The 24498-nt window shown below is 35.9% G+C and overlaps 1 protein-coding gene across 2 annotated transcripts in view; it reads left to right on the top strand.

The window, feature by feature from the left end:
* CENPC (centromere protein C) overlaps positions 1-12001 on the top strand; it is a 67347-nt gene extending 55346 nt beyond the window's left edge. For both annotated transcript variants that reach the window (XM_008587326.1, XM_008587318.1), the window contains exons 17-19: positions 1147-1301; positions 10571-10661; positions 11790-12001. In XM_008587326.1, coding sequence (XP_008585548.1) covers positions 1147-1301; positions 10571-10661; positions 11790-11860 — 317 coding nt within the window. In that variant the 3' untranslated portion in view covers positions 11861-12001. The remainder of the gene's footprint in view (positions 1-1146; positions 1302-10570; positions 10662-11789) is intronic.
* Positions 12002-24498: the final 12497 nt, after the last annotated feature.

Genomic DNA, 24498 nt, shown 5'->3' with positions numbered 1-24498 from the left:
GGGGGGGGGGGGGGGGGATGGGTCTGGTCCCCAGCTCCATTGTCTGTTTATTGAATCTATATATTTTCTATATCCTGTGGTTTGTGGGATGGATAACTAACATTTCAAAATGTTCAGGGAAATACATTCAGAAGCTGATAAATGTATTAATTATAGATCTGGAAGGGTTTGTAAGTAAAAGAGAAATAAAAGTCTTGTTATTTAATTATTAGTCAAGCAAGCAGGAAACAATCTATTGGCATGGCAATTATATTAGTCCATTTCTGTTGCTTATAACAGAATACTTGGAACTGGGTAATTTGTAAAGAAACAATATTTATTGCTTACAGTTTTGGAGACTGGGACATCCAAAGTCCAAGGAACACATCTGGTGAGGGCCTTGTCCTGGTGACTACAGTGACTCAGGGTATCGCATGGTGAATATGGTGGAGCAGAGAGAGAAATAGCTCCTCATGTGCTCTCCTTTTAAAGCCCTCTGAACCACGCCCATGATCACCATTAAACTATCAACTTATTAATCTGTTTACTAGGGCATGGTCCTCAGAATCTAATCATCTCCTTCAACACCCCACCTTTCATCTATTACCATAGGATTTCCCACCCTCTTAACGCTGTCACAGTGGGGACTAAGCCTCTAATACATTGAACTTTGGGGGGACACAATTTAGTCCATAATAGTGATGATACATTTTTATAGTGGCTGTGTTGAATTTTTTAAAGATATGGAATTCTTTCTTGTGTGTCAGATAATTTTATTTTCTGCCTCATCTACAATAGAAATAATAATACTGCCATTATTATTATTAAGCTAAGAGTAACAGTGCTTCCTTTGTTCTAGACAGTGTTTTAGCTTATACACATTAGCTCTTGAATATTCACAACAATTCTTTAACATAGATGAATTATTTTTTTCAGTTTAGGAAAAAGAAATTGAGGTACAGAGAGCATTTAAGTAACTTGTCTTAGGTCATGCAGCTTATAAGACAGGATTTGACTTCTGGAATTCTAGCTCGAGTTGATGATCTTAGTTCTGTCTCTCTAAGGCAGGTTTATATTTAGAAATAACTCTTTATTAAATATGTATGTTATATCATTGAACAATATCATTACTACTGCTTTATATTTGTATTACTATTTTTCCCCTAGATCTTATAAGGCCCCGAGATACATATCAACTTTTTGTTGATCATGGGGTCTTGAAAGTATATAAAACATTGGATACACCCTTTTTTTCTACTGGGAAATTGATATTAGGACCACATGAAGAAAAGGGAAAGCAGCATGTTGGCCCAGATATACTGGTGAGTATATTTTTCTATGTATTTATGTTTTGCTATAGTTACGAGTCTGATTTATCAGATGTGATGAGGCATTGAAATGCTATTTCCTCAAAAATGAAATCCTATTACTACTCTGTGCAGAGAAGTTTTTTTATTTGTTAAGTCTGTTTAGAGTCAGCCATCCAATGGTTACTTAAAAGTAACTTTTATATGCATACAAGGTTCAGGTGTTTAAGGCATGGTCTTTAAAGAATCTTAGAATATACAGTAGTACCCTCTTATTTGTGGGGGATAAGTTCCAAGACTCCCAGTGGATGGCTGAAACCACAGATAGTACCGAATCCTATATGTGCTATGATTTTTCCTATACATACAAACCTGTGAAAAAATAGGCACAATAAAAGATTAACAACGGTAATAATAAAATAGAGCAATTATAACAATATGCCAGCATCATTACTCCTGCACTTTGGGGCCATTATTAAATAAAATAAGAGTTATTTGGGGGCCGGCCCGTGGCTCACTCGGGAGAGTGTGGTGCTGATAACACCAAGGCCACGAGTTCGGATCCCATATAGGGATGGCCGGTTTGCTCACTGGGTGAGTGTGGTGCTGACAACACCAAGTCAAGGGTTAAGATCCCCTTACCGGTCATCTTTAAAAAAAAAAAAAAAGTTATTTGAACATAAGCTCTGCTATACTGAGACAGTGAGTCTGATAACCTAGATGGCTACTAAGTGACTAATGGCTGGGTGTCATATGTGAGGGTACTTTAAAAAGTTCATGGAAGGATTTGTATTATCTTTTAATTCTATTTTCCCATGAACTTTTTGAAGTATTCTTATACAGCATGGATCTGCAGGACAAAGGGATGATTTCCTTCCTGGGCGAGACAGCGTAGGACTGCTTGAGATTTCATCATCGTGCTACTCAGAATGGCATGCAATTTAAAACTTATGAATTGTTTATTTCTGGAATTTTCCTTTAAATATTTTTGGACGTTGGTTGACTGTGGGTAAGTAAAATCTTGGAAAGTAGAACAGTGTGTAAGAGGGACTACTGAAGATTTGAAAACAAATAAATAGAATTTTAGAGCTGGAGGCAATTATAAAGATTGTCTAATTCTCCATTTTTCCAATCATGCAATTGAGAAATAGAGAAGTTAAAAAATTTCTTTGAAAATCACTTAACTGATTAGTAGTAGACTCAGGACTAAGAGCTAGTTACTTCGGTAAGTACAAAGTAATACGCATACCTCATTTTATTGCACTTGGCTTTATTGTGCTTTGTAGGCTGTGAATTTTTTACATGTTGAAGGTTTTTGGCAATCCTGCATTGAACAAGTCTTTTGGAGCCATTTTTCCAACAATGTGCTCACATTGTCTCTGTGTCACATTTTGGTAATTTGCACAATATTTCAAACTTTATTATTTTATCCTATGGTGAGCTGTGATCAGTGTGTTTGATGTTACTATTGTAACAGTTTTGGGGCGCTATAAACCATGCCTGTATGAGGTGGTGAACTTAATTGGTAAATGTCATATATGTTCTGACTGCTCCACTGACCGGCTGTTCCCCTATCTTTCTTTCACTCCTTGGGCCTCCCTATTCTCTGAGACACAACAATATTGAAATTAGCCCAATTAACACCTAGAGGCCATTATAGGGTTATTAAGCGAAAGGAAGAATAACATGCCTTTCACTTTAAATCAAAAGCTTAGTGAGGAAGGCACGTCGAATACTGAGATAGGCTGAAAGCTAGGCATCTTATGCCAGTTAGCCAAGTTGTAAATGCAAAGGAAAAGTTCTTGATAGAAATTAAAAGTGCTACTCCAGTGAACCCACGAATGTTAAGTGAAACAGCCTTATTGCTGATATGGAGAAAGTGTTAGTGGTCTGGATACAAGATCAAACCAGCCATAACATATCCTTAAGCCAAAGCCTGATCCCAAGCAAGGCCCAAACTCTGGTCAATTCTGTGAAGGCTGAGAGAGGTAAGGAAGCTGCAGAAGAAAAGTTTGAAACTAGTAGAGGTTGGTTCAGGAGGTTTAAGGAAGGAAGTCATTTCCATAACATAAAAGTGAAAAGTGAAGCAGCAAGTTATCCAGAAGATATAGATAAGATAATTGATGAAGGTGGCTACACTAAACAGATTTTCAGTGTAGATGAAACAGCCTTCTATTGGAAAAAGGTACCACCTAGGACTTTCATAGCTAGGGAATAGAAGTCAATACCTGTCTTCAAAGCTTCAAGGGACAGATTGGCTTTCTTGTTAGGGGCTAATGCAGCTCGTATTTGAAGTTGAAGCCAGTGCTTGTTTACCATTCTGAAAATACTAGGGCCCTTATGAATTATGCTAAGGCTGCTCTGCCTGTGCTCTGTAAATGGAACAACAAAGCCTGGATGGTTGCATATCTGTTTACAGCCAGGTTTACTGAATATTTGAAGCCCACTGTTGAGACCTACTGCTCAGTAAAAAATGATTTCTTTCAATATATTACTGCTCATTGATAATCTGGCCACCCAAGTACTCTGATGGAGATTAATGTTGTTGCCACATTCTAATACAACATTAATTCTGCAGCCCATGAATCAAGGAGTAATTTTGACTTGTAAGTCTTACTATTTAAGAAATACATTTTGTCAGTCTATAACTGGCATGTTATAGACTGATGGATCTGGGCAAAATAAATTGAAAACTTCCTAGAAAAGATTCACCATTCTAGATGCCAAATGAATGTTCTATTAGAATGTTCTATTCCTGATTCATGGAAGGAGGTCAAAATATCAACGTTACTAGGAGTTTAGAAGAAGTTGATTTCAACCCTAATGGATGACTCTGAGGGGTTCAAGACTTAAGTGGAGGAAGTAACTGCAGATGTGATGGAAATAGTGAGAGAACTAGAATTAGAAGTAGAGCCTGAAAATGTGATTGAATTGCTGCAATCCCATGATAAAACTTGAATGGATGAGGAGGTTGCTTCTCACAGATGAGCAAAGAAAGTGGTTTCTTGAGATGGAATCTATTCCAGGTGAAGATGCTGTGAACATTGTTGAAATGACAGTAAAGGATTTGGAATATTACATAAACTTTGTTGATAAAGCAGAGGCAGGTTTTGAGAGGATGGACCTTGGTTTTGAAAGAAGGTCTGCTGTCAAACAGCATCACATGCTAAAGAGAAATCTTTTGTGAAAGGAAGAGTCATTTGATGTGGCAGACTTCATTGTTGTCTTATTTTAAAAAATTGCCACAGGTATCCCAATCTTTAGCAACCAACACCCTGATCAGTCAGCAGCCCTTAACATCAAGGCCAGGCTCTCCACCAGCAAAAAGATTACCGCTTGCTCAAGGCTCAGATGACTGTTAGCATTTTTTAGCATTAAAGTATTTTTACAAGACCAGTGCTCTAACCACCAAACTATGGAGCCTGCTTAGTATTTTTAAATTATGGTATGTACATTACTTTTTTAGACATAATGCTATTGCACACTTAACAGACTTCAGTGCAAACATAACTTTTATGTGGACTCGATGACCAAAAAATGTGCATGATTCTATTGCAATATTTATTTTATTGAGGTGGTCTGGAACAAAACCCGCAGTGTCTCTGAGGTATGCCTGTATTTTGTTAGATATAACATTATTACTGGCTGAAGTTATGAGATTCAGGGTGAGTCAGTCAGTTCTCTCTCTCTCTTCTCTCTCGTCTCTCTTCCTCCTTCCCCCTTTCCTTCTCTCCTTTCTTTCTCTTCTTCCCCTTCCAGCCCCCCTTTGGAGACTTACACTTCTGCAACATTGGTCTGTTTTTATAGACATATATATTTCTGTATTCTGAATTGGAAAATTGTAAAAATTTTAAAGCATCAAATTTCAAAATATTTAATATTATACCATTTAAAAAAATAATATAACTAAGGGACATTTCTCAGTATGTGATATTTCAGCATTCTGTGACATGAGTTGCTGAAGTATCCCATTCAAAATGATTTTTTTACTAACAAAACTAGAGTAAGCTGAAAGGGGAGAAAAAGATATTGAAACCCTTGAGTCTGTATTAACGAAGGAGGGCAAATTAAGGCAAGAAAAAGTTACATATGAAAGCCAAAGATTAATTTATTAATATATAAGTACAACTAGAATCCTAGTTTAGTTATTATTTAAAATAATTTTAAGATATTCATTAATTCAGTCTTAAAATATTATAGATCTTCAGGTATTATTAAGATACTAAAAGTAAGACATTTGAAAAGCAATAGATGATCTCTGTGTAATGAGAAAGGAACAATTAATAATGAAGATAAACATTATGAAATGTCAACACTGAACTAATAGGAGTTACCCATTGAACTGTAATGCCTTCACAATTCAAAAGGAGATTTGAATAGTAAATGTTTAAAAGTTTTTAACCTGGCTAACAATCAAGGTAATCCACATTAAAAACAAATGACACTTTATAATAACTGAATTAGAAGAAATTATTAGAAAAATATTCATACCCTGTTACCTGTGAATCTCATTTATAGAAGTTTTTCCTAGGGAAATAATTTAAAAGTTGGGGAAGCTAAATATATGCAGTTATTTATTGTAACATTGACTGTAATTGCGGAAATTAGAAAACATTGAAATGTGGAATAGGAAGAAAATGATTATATTTTTATTATGATTTAGTAGTGGGATAAACTATTATATGATTATAATAAAGTAGTTATATAGCACTTATATGTTCCAGGCACTGTACTAGGCATTTTAAAATTAATTTAAGTACATTATTTTGAAGAATAGCCATATAAGAAAACCTTTGGGATTGAAGCAAATGCACAAGATACAAAAAGTTTGTATCTTATTTTTCTGACCAGAATTTTAAACTATAAATGACAGAAACTTGAAGGAAATGTAGAAAAAAAAACATGTTATTGTGTGATTACAGTTGATTTTAATTTTTTCTAAATATTCCCTTTAACTTTTTATAATGAAAATTAGAGTCAGTCTTTTTAGTATTGGGGGAATTTTTACATTTTTATAACAATGGGCGCATAAAAATTTATGCTTTTGGAAAAAAATAAAAAGAATAGATGGAGAACCAACATAAGCCATTAACTCTTTCCTTCAAATACAGTGCGGGAGAGTATATATGAGAGAAAGAGTAGCAATAATAGCTTTGTTAAAATTAAATCACGGGGTTGGAAGTTTAGCTCAGTTGGTTAGAGTCTGGTATTATAACACCAAGGTCACGGGTTTGTACCTTGTACCAGCCAGCTGCCAGAAAAACCAAAAAAACCCCCCAAAACCAAAAAATTAAACCACAGAAGAATTAACAAATGAACTATAAGAGCTAATTGTGGAGCTCTCCTAGAAGACAATGGGAAGAGATTAAGAAATAGAAATTATAAAAGTTAAATGATTTGAAGAACAGAGAAAAAGCATGCCAACATAATGAAATAATAATTTCAGGTGGAGAGAGGAAAAAAAAAAATACCCCACAGAACAAAGGCTAGAAATATTTTAAAAATGAAACAATAAATATTCCAGAACTAAAAAAACAAAATGACAGTAACACACTTAAAGGAATCAGAGGTTTTTTGAAAATTGCCTGATTCCAGGCCTGGGGCTAAGCTTGGAATATTTTTATCATAGTGGATAGCAAACTATCAAAGACCATTAGGATTGGGCCGGCCTGGTGGCGCACTCGGTAGAGTGCGGCGCTCCCGTTGAGGGTTCGGATCCCATATAGAGACAGGTCTGCTCACTGGTTGAGTGCGGTGTGGGCGCTACACCGAGGATTGCGATCCCGTTACTGATCACAAAAAAAGACAAAAAAAGGAAAAAAAAAAAAAAAGACCATTAGGATATTAGGATTGGATTATAAGGTCTCAGAATCCCACTTGAAGATGCTCCAAAGATGTGAAAACTTGAGTATCAATAAAAATAACTTCAGTAGGGCCGGCCCGGTGGCGCACTGGATAAGTGCGCCGCTTGGGAAACGTGGCGGTGCTCCCGCCCGAGGGTTCGGATCCCACATGCAGACCGGTTCCCGCTCACTGGCTAAGCGAGGCACGGGAGCAACGCCAAGGGTTGCAATCCCGTTGCCGGTCCCCGGTCCGGTACGGGGGCAACACTGAGGGTTGCGATCCGTTGCCGGACACGGAAAAAGACAAAAGACAAAAAAAAAAAAAAAAATCAGTAGATTGATATGTATCAATTATATCTTTATCTGTGAGTTTTAAGGAATACTACAAAAAGAAAAACTAATTTGTCACTGTTGGAGGATTCTCGGGAGCCAACTCTATTTGACAACTGATACGGCAAATAAAAGGGAAAGAACCAAACATGTTCCGCCTTTCCCATACGAACTCTATGAAATCGAATAATAGATGAGAAATTTGTTCTTCTTAGAAATATTCCAGCTAATGAATGAATGAAGAAGGAATGCTATTATTGAATATTACCATTTTACAACCCCTGACAAACTATCAGATATAGGGATTTAGCACCAGTGGCTGCTAATATTTAAAAACAACACAACCAGAAGTTATGTGTCTCCAGATGGAAAAATACAACATAAAAACATAAAGCAAAAACAAACCAAAACCTGAATCTGATTCTCTAGGTCTAACAACCAGTTTAAATAAAGGATGGCAGAACCTTACCTGGGGAAGTAATCAGCAAAAACAAGTGTGTGAAGAGTTTTTACAATAAACTGCTTGATTTCTAGTAAGGTATAAGACATAAAAAAGAATCAGACAGACGCTATAGATTAAGATTTCTGAACCACAGCACCATTGGCATTTCGGATTGGATATTCTTTGTGGTAGGGTGGCTGTTCTGTTCATTGTAGGATGTTTAGAAGCTTCCCTGGTCTCTATCCACTATATTCTAGTAACACCATTCTAGTAGGGACAATCAAATATTTTGCCCTGAGGGGCAAAATCACCACTGATTGAGAAACAGTCTTACTGATTGGGAGATTGTGAGACAGTTCAACCAGTCACTGTATGTGGCTTTTATTTGGATCTTGATGCAAACAGACCTTTAAAAATAAGACGTTTAAGAGACTATTGGGAATTTGAATGACTGGGTGGGTATTTAATATTAAATATTCACTTATTTTCAGGTGTGATAGCAGTACTGCAGTTATGTTTTATAACAGCACTTGATCTTTCATTACACATCGAAATATTTGAAGATTTTGATGCTTGGCATTTATTTAAAAATAATATGGAATTGAGGAAAGTAGAGAGACTGGATTGGGCAGGTTGTTGGTATTAGGTATTCATGGGAGTTCATTCTGGTTTTTTTGTGTGTGTTTTAAAAGCCTTCTTAATTAAATGTTTGCAAAAATGGGGAGAGGTGTGCTTTGAGAACCAAAATCAATAGATAAGGGAAAAAAACAAAAAAACACCTGGAAGTATATGCTTGACTTTCTGTTGTTACTTTTGTCTTTTCAATTGAGGCAAATAGTTTTGGGTGTAATAAAACTTTTTTTTTTTTTTTGGTCTTATTAAGTTATATCAATACTTTTAGAACATTTCAGGAGCTTTTTTTGCATTTAGGGAGGCAGTATATCATAGTAGTTAAGAGCATGACTTCTGGAATTAGAGTGCCTGAGTTCACATCTCAGCTCTGCCATTTACATGGTGACCTTGGAAAGTTACTTAGCCTCTCTGTACCTCAGTTCCTTTGTTTGTGAAAAGCTATTAAAGTAATATTTGTTTCATTAGTAGGCACATACATTAAATGAATAAAAATAAAGTGCTCAGAACAGTGCATGACACAGAGTAAGTGCTGTATAAGGGCTAGCTAAAATTGTTATTCTGGTATTTTAGGCTCATTGTACAAAGCAGTTAAAAAAAAAAAAAAAAAACCCAAGAAGGATGAGGATTTATCTGAGGCATATCTTTGATGATGCCCTAGTTTGGGCTGCTATAACAAGAATACCATAGACTTAATGGCTTAAAGAACAAACATTTATTTCTCATAGTTTTGGAGGCTAGGGAATCCAAGATCAAGATGCTGACAGATCTGCTGTCTGAGGGTCCACTTCCTGGTTTGCAGACTTCTTGTATCTTCACATGGTGGAGAGCAAAGAGAAAGGGAGAAAACTGGTATCTCAGTTTTCCAGTGAATGGAAATCCCATTCATTAGGGTTTCCTCTCCCAAAGGCCCCACCTCTTAATACTATCACATTGGGAATTAAGAATTCAAAATATGAATGGGGGGTGAGTGAGTACACAAGCATTCATTCTATAACAATGGCTGATTCTCAAAGTTTGAGGGCCTTACACTTTTTATTTTAGTTCAAGAAACAGATTTGAGAGTATGCTACCTATGAATAAAGTGTGAAATTTGCCACGTTTGCATATGGAAGCCAGCATAGTTAGATTTGTCCTCTTTTATTTTCTTGATCCTTGTTTAACTGTGCGATTCTGGGAGGTGGGAAGGGAGATTTGCCTTTTTGTTCTCTTTTATTCATTAGTCAGTTTGTGTACAGTAGTCTGGTGTCTCAGGCATTGTAACCTTTAAAGATGCATACATAAAATCTATGTATTTTTCTGTTATAGCTAAATGATATTCTTTACACTGGTTCTGAATTTTCATGAGCTGGTAAATATTAAAGAAGAACAGAAGAAATTTCTTCTGGTATTAGTTTCCTATTGCTGCCCTAACAAATTATTGCAAATTCAGTGGCTTAAAACAATATTCTTTTATAATCCCACAGTTGAGCAGGTTAGAAGTCTGGTGGGCTTGGCTGGGTATTCTAGAGTATCACAAGACAAATCAAGATGTTGGTCGCTCTGTGTTCCTTCCCAGAGGTTCTGAAGATTAATATACTTCCATTCTTCATCAGACTGTTAGTAGAATTCAGTTCCATGTGGTTATAGGACTGAGGTTAGTGTTTCCTCACTGGCCATTGGCCAGTGTGTCATTCTCAACTTCTAAAAATAGCTCATATTCTTTGGCTTATGGCCCTCTTATCTTTAGTGCCAGGAACAGTGCAAGTCCTTTTCATGCTTTGAATTTCTCCTTCTGCCTGATTTCTCCTCTGCTTCCAGCAGGAAAAAGTTCTCTGTTTTTAAGAACTCATGTGATTAGATTGGGCTCACCTGGATTATCAAGGATATTCAAGGATAATCAAGGTCCCTTTTGCCATGTAATGTAATATATTTACAAATTCTGGAGATTAGAGCATGAACATATGGAGAGTTGTTATTCTACCACATTTCCTTTAAGGTCCTTGGAGTGGAGTTGTTGTGGTTAACTTGAAATGACATTTTTATTTTTAATTTTACAGGTTTTTAATGTTAATTTCGGTGACCTTTTGTGTACCTTACATGAAACACCTTATATAATAACTACTGGAGATTCATTCTATGTTCCTTCAGGTAAGAATAACTAAAGACATTTTATTTCACATAGTTACAATATTTATGTAGTTGCTCATGGGCACCATGAAAATGGAAACCACAGTAGTCAAAACGATGTGTGATATGACTGATGACAAAGCAGTTTGGTACATCTTTTCCTTTCATTTTATCATTAGGTATGCATATTAATGTTTTGATACATGAAAATTGAACAAGAGTTGTTTATTGCTGAATATAAAAATATTTAGATAGGAGGTATGTTGTATTCCAGTGTAGGAGGAAAATTATCTCCCCCATGTTCTCTCTGAGACATGTTTTCAGTTTCTAGTGGGTTATTTTAAACATAAAGAGCAGTGTGTGAATCAGTTATTGAAGAGCACAAGTCATTGGAAATTTTAATTTTAATTTTAATTCATTTGTTCATTTATTCATTTACTCAGAAATATGATTAAGGGTCTTCTATGGACAAGCATTTCTCTAAGAGTTTGGAGTTTACATTTTAATGTAAGGAGACAATAATAGCTATGTTTATATAGTCTTTAGTATGTGCTTGCACTGTTGTGAATACTTTGTATAATTGTTACCTCAGTTAATCTTAATATGTATCAATTCATATGTATCAATTTCTAATGTATCAAGTTGCAGTAATAGTACTCATTGCTAATAAATCTATATGTGATGCTGTCCCTCTGTATTTCACTTTTGCTGTTATTACCTCATTTATTTAAGAGTGTCATTTGCCTTTTTTAAATTTTGAGATTTTGTTTTACATAACATTGTACCATTTATACTTTCCTATATATGCATATGCCTGCTTTAGGGGAATCCATAGCAGATCCAAATACCTAATAAAGATTGGTTTCAGGACGAGAGTTTCTCTTCTCTGCACCCTTTTCTAACTCATCTCTGCATTCATTACCAGAATGATGTGGAATTTACATTCCTTCTAGCCATATCTGTATCACAGGTGGTGGTTACCTCTTGGATCTTTCAGTTCATAGTATTAAATAAGAGTTACTTTGGGTTAGGAGAATTGTTTTTATTTTGTGTTGTATACTGTAACTGTCAGCTGATGACTAAATACTTACTCAAAAGGAAATGATTCCTATGGAAATAAACTTATTTTCCTATCACTTTTTTTTTTAGGTAATCATTACAGTATCAAAAATCTCCTGAATGAGGAAAGTGTTCTTCTTTTTACTCAGATAAAAAGATGAAAGATGAAGCAAGTTTAAATACATGTATATATATAAAACAGTTTGTATAGTTGGGACATTTATATTTGTAATTACTTATGATGTTTTAAAATAAAAACTTTGTTTTGTGTAAACTTGTATTACATAAACATTTCAAACTCCCCCATGTGTCTTTTAATTATTTTTTTTGTTGAATCATAATTGATTATACATATTTTTGGGATTCGATGTTGACATATGTTGATTAAATCAATATTACTAGTATGTATATTGTTACAAATTGTACTTATTCTCTATGCCCCTTGCCCAATCTCTCCTTAAACCCCTCGTCTCCCCGCTCCCACCACTGATAACCCTAGATTTCTTCTTTCCCTCTGAAAGAGAAATAGTTACTCTGTTGATTTGTTGCCTAGATGATCTGTCCAATGCTGAGAGGCCCCCCAATATTATCATAGAGCAGATGCTTCTTCTGTCACTCTGGAATGGGCTTTGTGGAGAGAGATATCCTCCTCTTTTCTTTGGTCTCTGCTGGTGACTCTACTTGTGTTGATGCACTCAAGTTGCTGGTGGAGACTGCATGGTAGTTGTGAAGTCTAGCCACTTTTGCAGCAGCTATGGTGGCTGTGGTGGGCCAACCACATGGATGTGATGTTTTTGGCATGCTCCTTGGCACTGGAGGTGTGCCTGTTTTGGGCAGGGTTCTGGTCCCTGCCTTGATTCGCTGGGCCCCTGGGTAGGGCCCCGAGGCACTGGCGGTGTTCCTGGATCTGGGAGTGGGGGTCCTAGGCAGGCCCTGAGGTGCAGGTAGTGTGCCTGGTTGTGGGCTGGGGGGGGTCTCGTCCCTGGCTTGATGCCTTGGGCTCCCAGATGGGACCCCGAGGCACTGCCGGTGTCCCTGGCTGTGGGTGGGGGTGTCTGGTCCCTGGGTTGTTGTCCTGGGTCCCTGGGTTGTTGTCCTGGGCCCCTGGGCAGGGCCCCGAGGCACTGGTGTTGTACCTAGGTGTGGGCGAGGGGTCTGGTCCTCGGCTCCATGCACTGGTCCCCCAGATGGGGCCCCGAGGTGCTGGCTGTGTGCCTAGTTATGGGCAGGAGTGTCCGGTCCCCGTCTCCATGACCCGGGCCCCTGGGTGGGGCCCTATTTGTGCTGGCTGTGTGCCTGGGTGTGGGAGTGGGGTCTGGTCCCCAGCTTTAAGGCTCAGGTTCCCAGGCTGGCCCTGAGGCACTGGTGGTGCACTTGGGCTGGAAATAATTTTTTGTCCTTTGCTTACTTCTAAAACAGGGGAACTTCCTGTGGGATCCAGTACTTGAATTGTGTGGTTGAGCTAAATTGCTGCTTTGCTGCTGTTTCCCTAGGGAAGACTTTTGTGCTGCTCAGGGTTTAATGGTTGACCTTGTAGGTTCTTCTGGCTCTGCAGAGACCTGGTGCACCTGGATTGTGTAGAAACTCTGATCTGGGCCTGAGTTTTTCCATCACATGCACCCCACACAATACTGCATTCCCGACCGGTCTCCTCTCCGTGGCCCTGTGCTGACTGTAGGGTGGATTGGCTGTCCTTGCTGTGTCCAGTGTTTTCCCAGTGGGCCCATCTCCCCAAGCGCCTGTGCTCCAAACACTTCCTGTGGGAAGGGCCCTGCGCCAGTCCCTTGTGATGACTCATCAGCCTCTGAATGGCTCCTCTTTTTCAGCTGTTCTGTCTTCTCGCTCTTGCGTGGGTCCATGGGAACCCTATTAGTAGTTTTGCTGTCTTGGGGGCCACCAAGGTCCTCTTATCCCCTGCTGCCTCCAAGCAACTCCACCTGAAGGGTATCGCTGTGGTTTCTGCCGGCTCCTGCTCCATGAGCTCAGCAGCTCCAGCCTTAAAGTGGCCGCGGCCCAAAACGCTCTGAGCAGTTCTTTGTTTCTCTCATCATGGCTTCTCCTGCTTCTTGAACTCTGTAGGTCTCTCCTCCTCTTTCCCTGAGTTCCAGTGGCCCCAGCTTGGCTGTTGTTATATTTTTATAGTTGTAAATTGGTTGATTTGTGGGAGAGAGTGACACTGGGACCGTCTCTTCCGCCATCTTGACCTGAATCCATATCTTTAATTTTTCCATGAATATACACATGCTATAGTGAAGCCCATATTCAGAAGATTATTTTAATAATGTGGAAAGATTACCAAAATCACTGCTTCCACAATGAAATACAATACATTTCTTTTTCAGAAGAATATGTCTATTAATTTAAACAAATCTTTTCTAAATATTAGTTTTAAATCATTGATCATTAAATAATCCAATAGTAGAGAACTATGGTAAATTGTACATCTGTATTAGTTTCCCAGGGCTGCTGTAACAAAATACCACAAACTGAGTGACCTACAGCAACAGAAATTTGTCATTTCAGTTCTAGAGGCTAGAAGTTTGAAACTAAGTCAGGGCTATGGCGTCTCTGAAACCTATGTGGGCGAATCCTTCCAACCTCCTGACTTCTGGTGGTTTGCTGGCAGTCTTTGGCATTCCTGGCTTTCAGCTATAGCACTTCAGTCTGTGCCTTCATTGTCACATGGTGTTCTTGCCTGTTGTGTCTCTATCTTCACATGACATCTATTTATGTATTACATATGTTTCTGCTCATATTGTCTTCTGGAGGCTGTACCCTTTGCCATTGCTTTTTGTATATGGCCTCCCACCCCACCCTTGTTTGTTTTGCTTTTTGTTTTTTGATAGCTGGCCAGTATGGGGACCTGAACCCTTGACCTTGGTGTTATCAGCTCCACGTTCTACCAAGTAAGCTAACTTGCCAGCCCCTCCTTTTCCCTTTTAATATTAAAATTAAATGCCTCAGTAAATAAGCTAAAGAGTCTACTTTTTATTGATTTTTGGTTTATATATTAAAATTATTAACTCTGAAGAAGTTGATGTTTTATGGTGAGTTATCCTTAGATCAACCCCATTTTCAGATCTATTATTGAACAGTTAAATACATACAATCAAATAGTTTTTGGAGTGAGGCTTAGGAGAAATGTGGTGTGTAAGGTTTTTTTATTTCAGTGCTTTTTAAAAATTTTCCCTCCCATAAAAATGGAAGATGATTATTCTTTACATTGTGACCAATTTGTTGTTAATGATGAGTTTCGTAGGGATAAATATAATATCAGTATGATTTTGTTCATGTATTTCATAGTCAGATTATTACTTTCATACATGTATATATAGAGTTTTCTTATTACAAAAATAAATTTTAGCTAGTCATTTTTTAAAAAATTGAACAGTTCAGTAATATTATTACTAGTTCTCCTTACAGAGCAATAGTAATTGAATTTGAGTATTCTCTATTGAGTATCGAGTAACTCAATAGAGAATAACTGCTATATTACAAGTAATATTTTGGAATCTTTTGGGATTTTTTTGTTGTTGTTAATTATTTATTAAGAAACTATCCTTTAGCCCACATATTCATTTTCATAGTTTAGGAACACAGGTCATCAGTGATAAACTTCTTTTTTTTTTTTTTTTTTAATAGATGACCGGTAAGGGGATCTGAATCCTTGGCTTGGTGTTGTCAGCACCACGCTCAGCCAATGAGCGAACCAGCCATCCCTATATAGGATCCGAACCCGTGGCCTTGGTGCTATCAGCACCACACTCTACCAAGTGAGCCATGGGCCGGCCTATCAGTGATAAACTTCTATGAAACTCAATCCAAAGAAATTCTTTGCATTAGAAAATGACTTTGCACTCTGAAAGATACCAGCCTTCCTCATCTCAAAATTTTTCATGGAATCATTATCTCTGTAGAAATCTGCATATGTCTTCTTTCTTGGTGCCACAGTAAACTTATAGAGAGCTGCAACCCCCAGGGATACAGCGAGTGCTCCAACAAAATGAAATCTCAGACTCCTGGCCAGAAGGCTATGCATCTGTGGTTTCGTCAAAGCACCAGAAACCATTGTAGTTCTTGTCCCTCAACACCAATGTCCTTTCTGGCTTAAAGAGCAACTAACTGCCTATTTTGGAATCTTTTTTCAAAGAAAACCTTAAGCATTAGTTGGACGCTTTGATTTCAGTAATTTCTTTCAGTCTTTTAACTTAAAGTATTACATATGTTTTAATCTGTATTCAATTGTTTTGTGATATCAGTATCAGATTTAATGTATTTTAACAATTTTTCTTAAATCACATTTCTCAAAATTACATGTGAAATATTGTGTATATTCAAGTTTAAATATAAATGCTTAAAGTATTTTTCCTAGTAATTACTGAATCCTTTAACAGATAGCTATTTTATAATGTCCGTAACACTATTAAATTATCATTAGGGTGGATCTTGAATTAAACTAAGAGTTTAATCTTTTAAAAAATTTAAGCATAATAAAACTAAAAAAGGAAAAAATTAAAATTACTTATTTGCATCTCTGGTTAAGGACATTTTATGTTTGTGCTGGAAATAATCTGAACTTGACTATTCTTTATGACCCAAGTATTTGAGTATTGATCAAAGATTATAGTTAGATAGGAATACATAAATTATTTTGTTCATTCGCCTTTTTTTTGACCACCACTCTTAAGTATATGCTTTAACTCTACTTCCTGCCTCCCAAATTCTAAGCTTTAAGAAAAGGAAATAAGAAAAAGGAAGATAATATTGAGTCTTCTAAAGGTAGATTGTGCATATTCAGAAATGAAAAGAGTAGAGAAGTGAACACTACTGACATGACCCATATGTTTCAAACACTAACATAGTAATATGTTTTCAAATTAACAAAGAAAAAATACGTACAAATTAAGTTCAGGTTACTTTTTTGCCTCAATGTTTAGCTTGCAAGTGTGTGTATGTAAATAAATGACATGGTATATTGATATGACAGACAATGTTGAACTTTTTCAGGATATTTATATTGTGGGTTAGTGAAAACTTTTCTTTTGGAAATTATATGAAAACATAGAAATTATGTTGTTAACTGTATTTATTCCTGCAGGGTGCTTAGTATTAATACACCTCTGTTTGGTGTACAGAGACAAAACATAGGTATATAGTAGAGGAGACTAACTATTTTCAGTGTTTACATAGAAAAGTAGCATAGAAAGTAATCCATCAGACTGCGAGTTAATATGTTGGAAACCACCCCTAATTCATGAATTAGAGAACTTGGCGTATAAAAATTCATTCTTTCTCTTTCCTGGTCCTGCTGAAGTTTTTACCCCTGGTCTCAACAATAATTGCTTTTGCTTAAGACCCTTTGTTATTATAAAAGAGAGTTAGTGTTAAGATGAATAGAGAATAACTCAGACTTTTCTATTAATGTTACCAGGTACACTTAACATACGTAGAAAACTAAAGAGATTTAAGGAAAAAATGGTTTGATTAAATGTCAGAAGCAAATTGTCAGCAGCTAGTCCTGAAGATACTTTTAAGTATTCTCATATTGACTCGAGTACCTTGGTCCCATTTGTCAGAATTCGAATTCAGCAGTATGCTTTAAACTGCTTTTATTTTTTTAAAAAAGAAAAACCAGTGGAAATGTATTACTTTTCACACAGAGCTTTCTAGGACATTGTCTATTGTATTCCTTAGTGTCTCCCTAAGAAGTTTTAGTGTTTGGTATATGAACAAACTTTATTACTAGAGAAACTGGTTTAATTGCTTTCCCAAGTCAGGAATTACATAACCAGATATGTTTTCATCTTTACATAGGTGGGCCAAAAGTTCATTTTTCTCAGTCAACTGCCATGACTTGATTTTTAAAGTGAAGTATTTAATTTATTGTTACAATTTACATGTAGGCAAATGTGTAGATCTTAAGTACAGTTCAATGAGTTTTTAAGTGCATTTTACACCTAAGTAACACACATAATTTCTGTCACCCCAGGAAGTTCCTTTCTATTGTCTCCAAGTCAATTCCAAAATCAACTCCACTTCTACTCCCTGGTATACAGTTCTGATATCTATCATTAGATGAATTTTACTTGTTCTAGAACTTTATATAGACTCCTAGAATATTCTTTTATTCAGCACAATATCAAAGATTCATCTACCATGGTGTGTAAACCAGTTGTTCATCTTTTATTGCTGAATAATATTCCATATTATTATTACCACTGTTTGTTTTCCTCTCTATGGACATCTGGGTTGTTTTTGAGCTTTGGACTATTGTGAATAAAGCTGCCGCGAATATTTTTGTCAAGTTCTTTTATGGACATATGTTCTTATTTCTCTTAGGTTGATACCTATGATGGAATTGCTGGGTTATGAGAGAGAGAGAGAGAGAGAGGAGGGAGAGAGAGAGTGTGTGTGTGTGTGTGTGTGTGTGTGTGTGTGTGTGTGTGCGCGCGCGCATGCGCATATATGCTTAATGTTATGAGAAACTACCAAATTGCTGGGTTAAGAGTGTGTGTGTGCATGCGCGCGCATATGTGCTTAATGTTATGAGAAACTACCAAACACTTTTCCAAAGCAATTGTATTATTTTGTATTCTGATCAGCAAATTATGAGACTTGCAGTTGTTTCACATCCTTGCTAACACATGGTGATATCAGTCTTTAATTTTAGTCATTCCAGTGTGTTTGAAATGGTATCACATTGTGACGATTCGGCACAAGACAGGATGCCTGCTTCATCTTGTCTCATGCCCAGTCTGAATAAGGTGGTATCTCATTCAGGGAGGTTTATGTTTCCCTGAAAACTAATGATTTTTTTGCCTACTTTTTTTGTGTGCTTTTGTATACTTACTGACCATTTGTGTAACTTTTGTGTTTATTTTAAAACTAGATTTCATCTTTTTATTGAGTTGTAGAAGTTATTTAGAGATGAGTTTTTTGTATGTATTATGAATTTTTTTTTCTTTTTTGCCAGTTTAGGATTAAGATCTATCTCAAATTAATTTCTTGTGTGTAATGTGAGGTTCGCATAAAGGTCAGTTTCTTTTCCTATATGGTTATCTGGTTGTCCCCAGCAACATTTGCTGAAAAGACTTTTTCTCTCTATTAAATTGCTTTGTTAAATTGTCTAAAGTTATCATTTAACTGTATGAGTTGATTTTTGGACTCTCTTCTCTGTTCCATTAAACTCTATTTTCATCTATAGCTTTATAGTAAGTTTTAGAGTCAAGTTCTGTGAGCCTTCTGATTTTGAGATTTTCAAGATTGTTTTGGCTAATGTAGGTCCTGAGTATTTGCATATAAATTTAAAAATTAGTTTCTCAATGGTTACTATAAAGCTTACTGGGATTTCTATTGGAATTGAGTCGAATCTTTACATAAATTTGGGATGAACTGTCATTTGGACAATATCATGTAGTCTTCAAAGAACATGGTACATCTATTTATTAAATTTTAATTTTAATAGTTTTTAAAAGAGATTTTGTTCATCTTTTGTTAAAGTTATTGGTAGACACTGCATATTTTTTGATGCTATGGTCAATTATATTGTTTCCTTAATTTCATTTTCCATGTGTTTATTGCTAAAATACAGAAATACAATTGATTTTTACATATTCAATTTATGTTCTGTGACCTTACTAAATTTAATCATTAACTTTTTTTGAGATTCCTTAGGATTTTGTATGAGTATGTATTCTATATATACCATCACATCTGCGAATAAAGAAATTTTGACTTCTTTCAATCTTTGTACCTTGTAATTCTTTTTCTTGCATTATTGTTCTGGCCAGGACCTCCAATGGACTGTTAAATAGAAGTAGCCATCCTGCCTTGTTCTCATTCTTGATAGCATTCAGTCTTTAACCATTAAGTATAATGTTGGCTGTAAACTTTTTATAGACTCCTTTGTCAAATTGAGGAAGTTCTTTGTATTTCTAGTTTGCTGTTTTTTGTTTTGTTTTGTTTTGTTTTTAAACCAAGATTCTACTTATGTCTATTAAAATGATCATCTGGTTTTCTCCTTTGTTCTGTTTGGTGAATTACATTTAAAAGATTTTTTGTTTATGTCCCTTGGTTTCTTTAGGATGAACCTCACTTGGTGATGATGAACTAATCTATATATTGCTATATTCAGTTTAATTTTTTTCTTTTTTAGTGCTGGTTGGCACAGGGAACCAATTTGCTAATATTTCGTTAAAGATATTTTTGCATGTCTGGGTTCTTGAAGGAATATTGATCTGTGGTTTTTGTTGCTGTTATGACATTGTCAGATGTTGGTGTCAAGCTTATGTGGATTTTATAAAACGGATTAGTAACTGTTCCTTCTTTTTGTAATCTCTGGAAATGTTTATATAAGATTGGTAGTATTAGCTTCTCAAATGTTAGAAAGAATTAGCGGTAAAAGTATCCAGGCCTGGAGTTTTCTTTATGGGAGAGTTTTTAATTATGGCTTTAACTATTTTTACAAGTATCAGATTATTCAGATTTTCTGTTTCTTCAGTTTTAGTAAAATTTCGGTTATGTCTAAGTTTGAAAGAATTTGTATCTAAATTTTCAAGTTGATTTACATGAAGTTCATAATGTCATCAGATTTCTTGAGATTTCATATATTCATCAAAATAATATAAGTTAATATAACAATGCTTAGTGAAGTATATAGTCTATTTTTTTCTTCTCTTTTTCTTGGTCATTCTAGCTAGACCAGCATAAGCTAGCTAAATCAGTTTTCTTGCTCTTTCAAAATAACCTTTGATGGGCCGGCCCGGTGGCGCACTGCTACAGTGTGCCGCTTGGGAGCGTGGTGGCGCTCCCGCCGAGGGTTTGGATCCCACATACAGACCGGTTCCTGCTCACTGGCTGAGCGAGGTGTGGGAGCAACACCGAGGGTTGCGATCCCGTTGCCGGTCCCGGTCCGGTACGGGCGCAACACTGAGGGTTGCAATCCATTGCCGGACACGAAAAAAGACAAAAAGGAAAAAAAAAAATAACCTTTGATTATGTTGATTTTTTTAATCATTTTTTTGTTTGTTTTTTGGCAGCTGGCCAGTAAGGGGATCAGAATTCTTGACCTTGGTGTTTTTTTTTTTTTTAAAAGATGACCGGTAAGGGGATCTTAAGCCTTGACTTGGTGTTGTCAGCACCACACTCAGCCACTGAGTGAACCGGCTATCCCTATATAGGATCCGAACCCGTGGCCTTGGTGTTATCAGCACCACACTCTCCCAAGTGAGCCACAGGCCGGCCCATTGACCTTGGTGTTTACAGCACTGCACACCAACCAAGTGAGCTAATTAGCCACCCCTTGATTTTGTTAATTTTTCTGTGTTGTCTTTCTGTTTCTATTTCATTGATTTTTGATCCGATTTTTGTAATCTGCATTCTACTTACTCTGGGCTTGATTTACTCCTCTTTTTCTAGTTTCTTAAGATGGAGGCTTAGGTGATTTATTTTAGAATTTTTTTCTTTTCTAATTGAACCATTTAAAGCTACAAATTTCCTTCTAAATACTTTTTTAGCTGCATCTCTCGTGCACTTTAATGTCATGTTTTTATTTTAATTTACTTTAATATATTTTCTAATTGTTGTGATATCCTATGACCACTGATTTATTTGGATGTGTTTCCTATAAAATACATACCTTTGAGAGTTTCCCAGGTTGTTTTTCTGTAATTTTAACCATTGCATTCATACGGTTTCTGTTGTAACTACTCGGTTATGCTATAGTAGCATGGAAGCAGCTGATAGTAAATGAATAAATGAGTAAATGAATGGGTATGGTTATATTCCAAAGAACTTTATAAACAAAACACAGTGAACTGGATTTTACGTGTGGGTTTGGTTTGCCGGACCCTGATGTGGTCAGAGAACATACTTTGTACACTTTCGTTTCTTTTACATTTATTGAGATTGTTTTATGATCCACAATATGCTGTATCTTGGGAAATGTTCCATGTGTACTAGAAACAAATATGTATTCTTGGATAAGGTATTCTATGTCTGCTAGGACATGTTGGTTGGTAGTATTGCTCAAATCTGTATTCTAACTGATTTTCTGTGTGATTGCTCTTTCTTAACTACTGTTACAGGAGTATTGATAGCTTTTATTCTAACTGTGGAATATTTATTTCTCTTTCATGTCTGTACATTTTTGTTTCATATATTTTGAGACTATTTTTAGATTCATATTCATTTATTATTGTTATATCTTCCTTCTCTGTTGGCCCAGTTGTCATTATAAAATGTCCCACTTGGTGATGTTTCTTATCTTAATGTCTATTCTGTCAATATTAATATAGTCACTTCAGCTGTCTTATAGTTACTGTGTGTCTGATGTATCTTTTTTTGTACTTTTATATTCAACCTACTGTGTCTTTAAATTTAAAATAAGTCTCTTATTGAAGCACACAGTTGAATCTTGCTCTTTTTAAATCCAGCCTAACAATCTATGTCTTTTGATTGGAATGTTTAATCCATTCATATTTAATGTAAATATTGGTAAGTTTGGATTTATGTCTGTCATTTTGCTGTGCCATTTCGTTTTTTCTCTCTCATGTTTTAAAAACTTTTTTGATTGTTATTCCTTTGTTGATTCCTCACTATCTAATTTTGGTTAAGAATCTTTTTTGGTGTACCATTTTAAGTCTTCTGAATTTTATCCATACTTTTTGAGTTGTTTTAATGCTTGCTGTAGAGATTACTTTATTCATTTTTAATTTATCTCATTCTCTGTCAGGTTACTGCCTTCAGTTTGGTAAAATATAGCAACTTCCATCAATATAGCCTCATTTCTTTTCCCTTTTAATTTGTGCTTTATTGTTATATATATAACACTATAATATGCAAATATTTGATTGTGTATATTTATTTAACCTATTCTGTGTTGTAATTATTGCTTCAAATTATATGTTTTTAAATACATACACTTCTTTATATTATCTTTGTTGCTGTTCATTCCTTCCTGTGTATCAGACTTAACATCTGGTGTTCTCCTTTCAGAATGAAGAACTTCAGTATTTCTTATTGAGTAGGTCTATTAGCAATTCTATCAATTTTTGTATGTCTGGAATGACTTTATTTTGACTTCATTTCTGAAAGATAGTTTTAGTTGTTTCTAGGTTTACAATTTGTTTTGTTTCAGCACTTTGTGCCATTTCATTGCTTTCCGTCCTCACTTCTGGTTAGAAAGAAGTCCACTGAAAATTGTATTGTTGTTCTTTTCTGTGTGATAAATCATTTTTCTCAAGCTCCTTTGAAGATTTTGTCTTTTATTATTTTCACTATAATATTTCTAGGTAATGTTCTCTTTGTATTTATCGTACTAGGGTTTGGTAAATTAGGATCTGAATGTTAGTGTTTTCAGATTTGGGAAGTTTTTGTCTAATATTTAGTTTTTATCTCTTTTTTCTCTGCTTTCAATCTCATTACACATATGTTGGAATGCTTTTTACTATCTCACAGGTCTACAATGCTCTGTTCCATTCTTTTAAAAAATCTTTTTTCTTTTAATTCTTTGAACTGGATACTTTCTATTGATATATCTTCAAATCACTGATTCTTTTTTTCTTTATTTTTATAGCAGTTTTAGTTTTACAAAGAAATTGAGCAGAAAGTAGACTGTTCCCATTACTCTTTCCCTTCCCCAACCATACAGTTTCTCCTGTTATTGACATGTTACATTAGTAGGGTACATTGGTTGCAATTATGAATAAGTATTAATGTATTATTGTTAATTTTGTATTAGGGTTCCTTGTTTGTATTGTACAGTTATATGGGCTTTGCCTAATGCATAATATCATGTATTCACTATCACAGTATCATACAGAATAGTTTTGCTGCTCTAAAAATCCTCTGTGCTCCACCTATTCATCCCTCTTTCCCTACCTTCCTCCCTCATCCCCTGAAATCCTGGCAACTACTAATTTTTTTATCATTACCTCAAACATATCTCGTTTCTCTTTGTTGAAAACATTAAACGTTCTTCTGGCTAATCAAAACTACACAATAAATTGTTAATTATAGTCACCCTGTATGCTATAGAACTCTAGATAATATTCTTGCTATCTAACTTTTTATCTGTTGACCTCTAACTATTCCCTCTCCCCACTACCCTTTCCAGCCTCTGGTAAACCAACATTTTCTCTTCTGTGTGATCAAATTTCTTGGCTGCCACGTATGAGCGAGAACACGTGATATTCATTGTTCTGTTCCTGGCTTCTCTTAACATAGTGTCCTCCAAGCTAATTTATGTTGCTGCAAATGACAGTATATTTTGTTTTTTAAGGATGAATAGTATTTCATTGTGTACATATGCCATATTTTCTTTCTTCATTCATCTGTTGATGGAAACTTGGTTTGATTTCATATCTCGGCTACTGTGAATAGTGCTACAATAAACATGGAAGTGCAAATGTGTTAGTCTGTTTCTGTTGCTTATAACAAAATACCTGAAACTGGGTGACTTATAAAGAAAATGAAATTAATTGCCTACAGTTTCTGAGGCTAGGAAGTCCAAAGTCCAGGGAACACATCTGGTGAGGGTCTTCTTTGTTGGTGGCTTTACAGCAATGCAGGGGTCTCATATAGCAGAAAATGGCAGACCAGAAAGAGATAGTTCCACATACAGTCCTTTTAAAACTCTTGGAACCATGCCTCTGACCACCATTATTAATCCATTCATTACGGCATGGTCCTACAATGTAATCACCTCTTGAAGGCTCCACCTTGCCATTACCATAATAGGATTTCCCAACCTCGACAGTTACAGTGGAGATTTAAGCTTCAATGAAATGGGGGGTGGGAG

The sequence above is a fragment of the Galeopterus variegatus genome, unplaced genomic scaffold (genome assembly GCF_000696425.1).
Source record: "Galeopterus variegatus unplaced genomic scaffold, G_variegatus-3.0.2 Scaffold118, whole genome shotgun sequence".
Taxonomy (NCBI): Eukaryota; Metazoa; Chordata; class Mammalia; order Dermoptera; family Cynocephalidae; genus Galeopterus; species Galeopterus variegatus.
The sequence above is the reverse complement of the archived record's forward strand: the minus strand, read 5'-3'. Positions and strand labels throughout refer to the sequence as shown.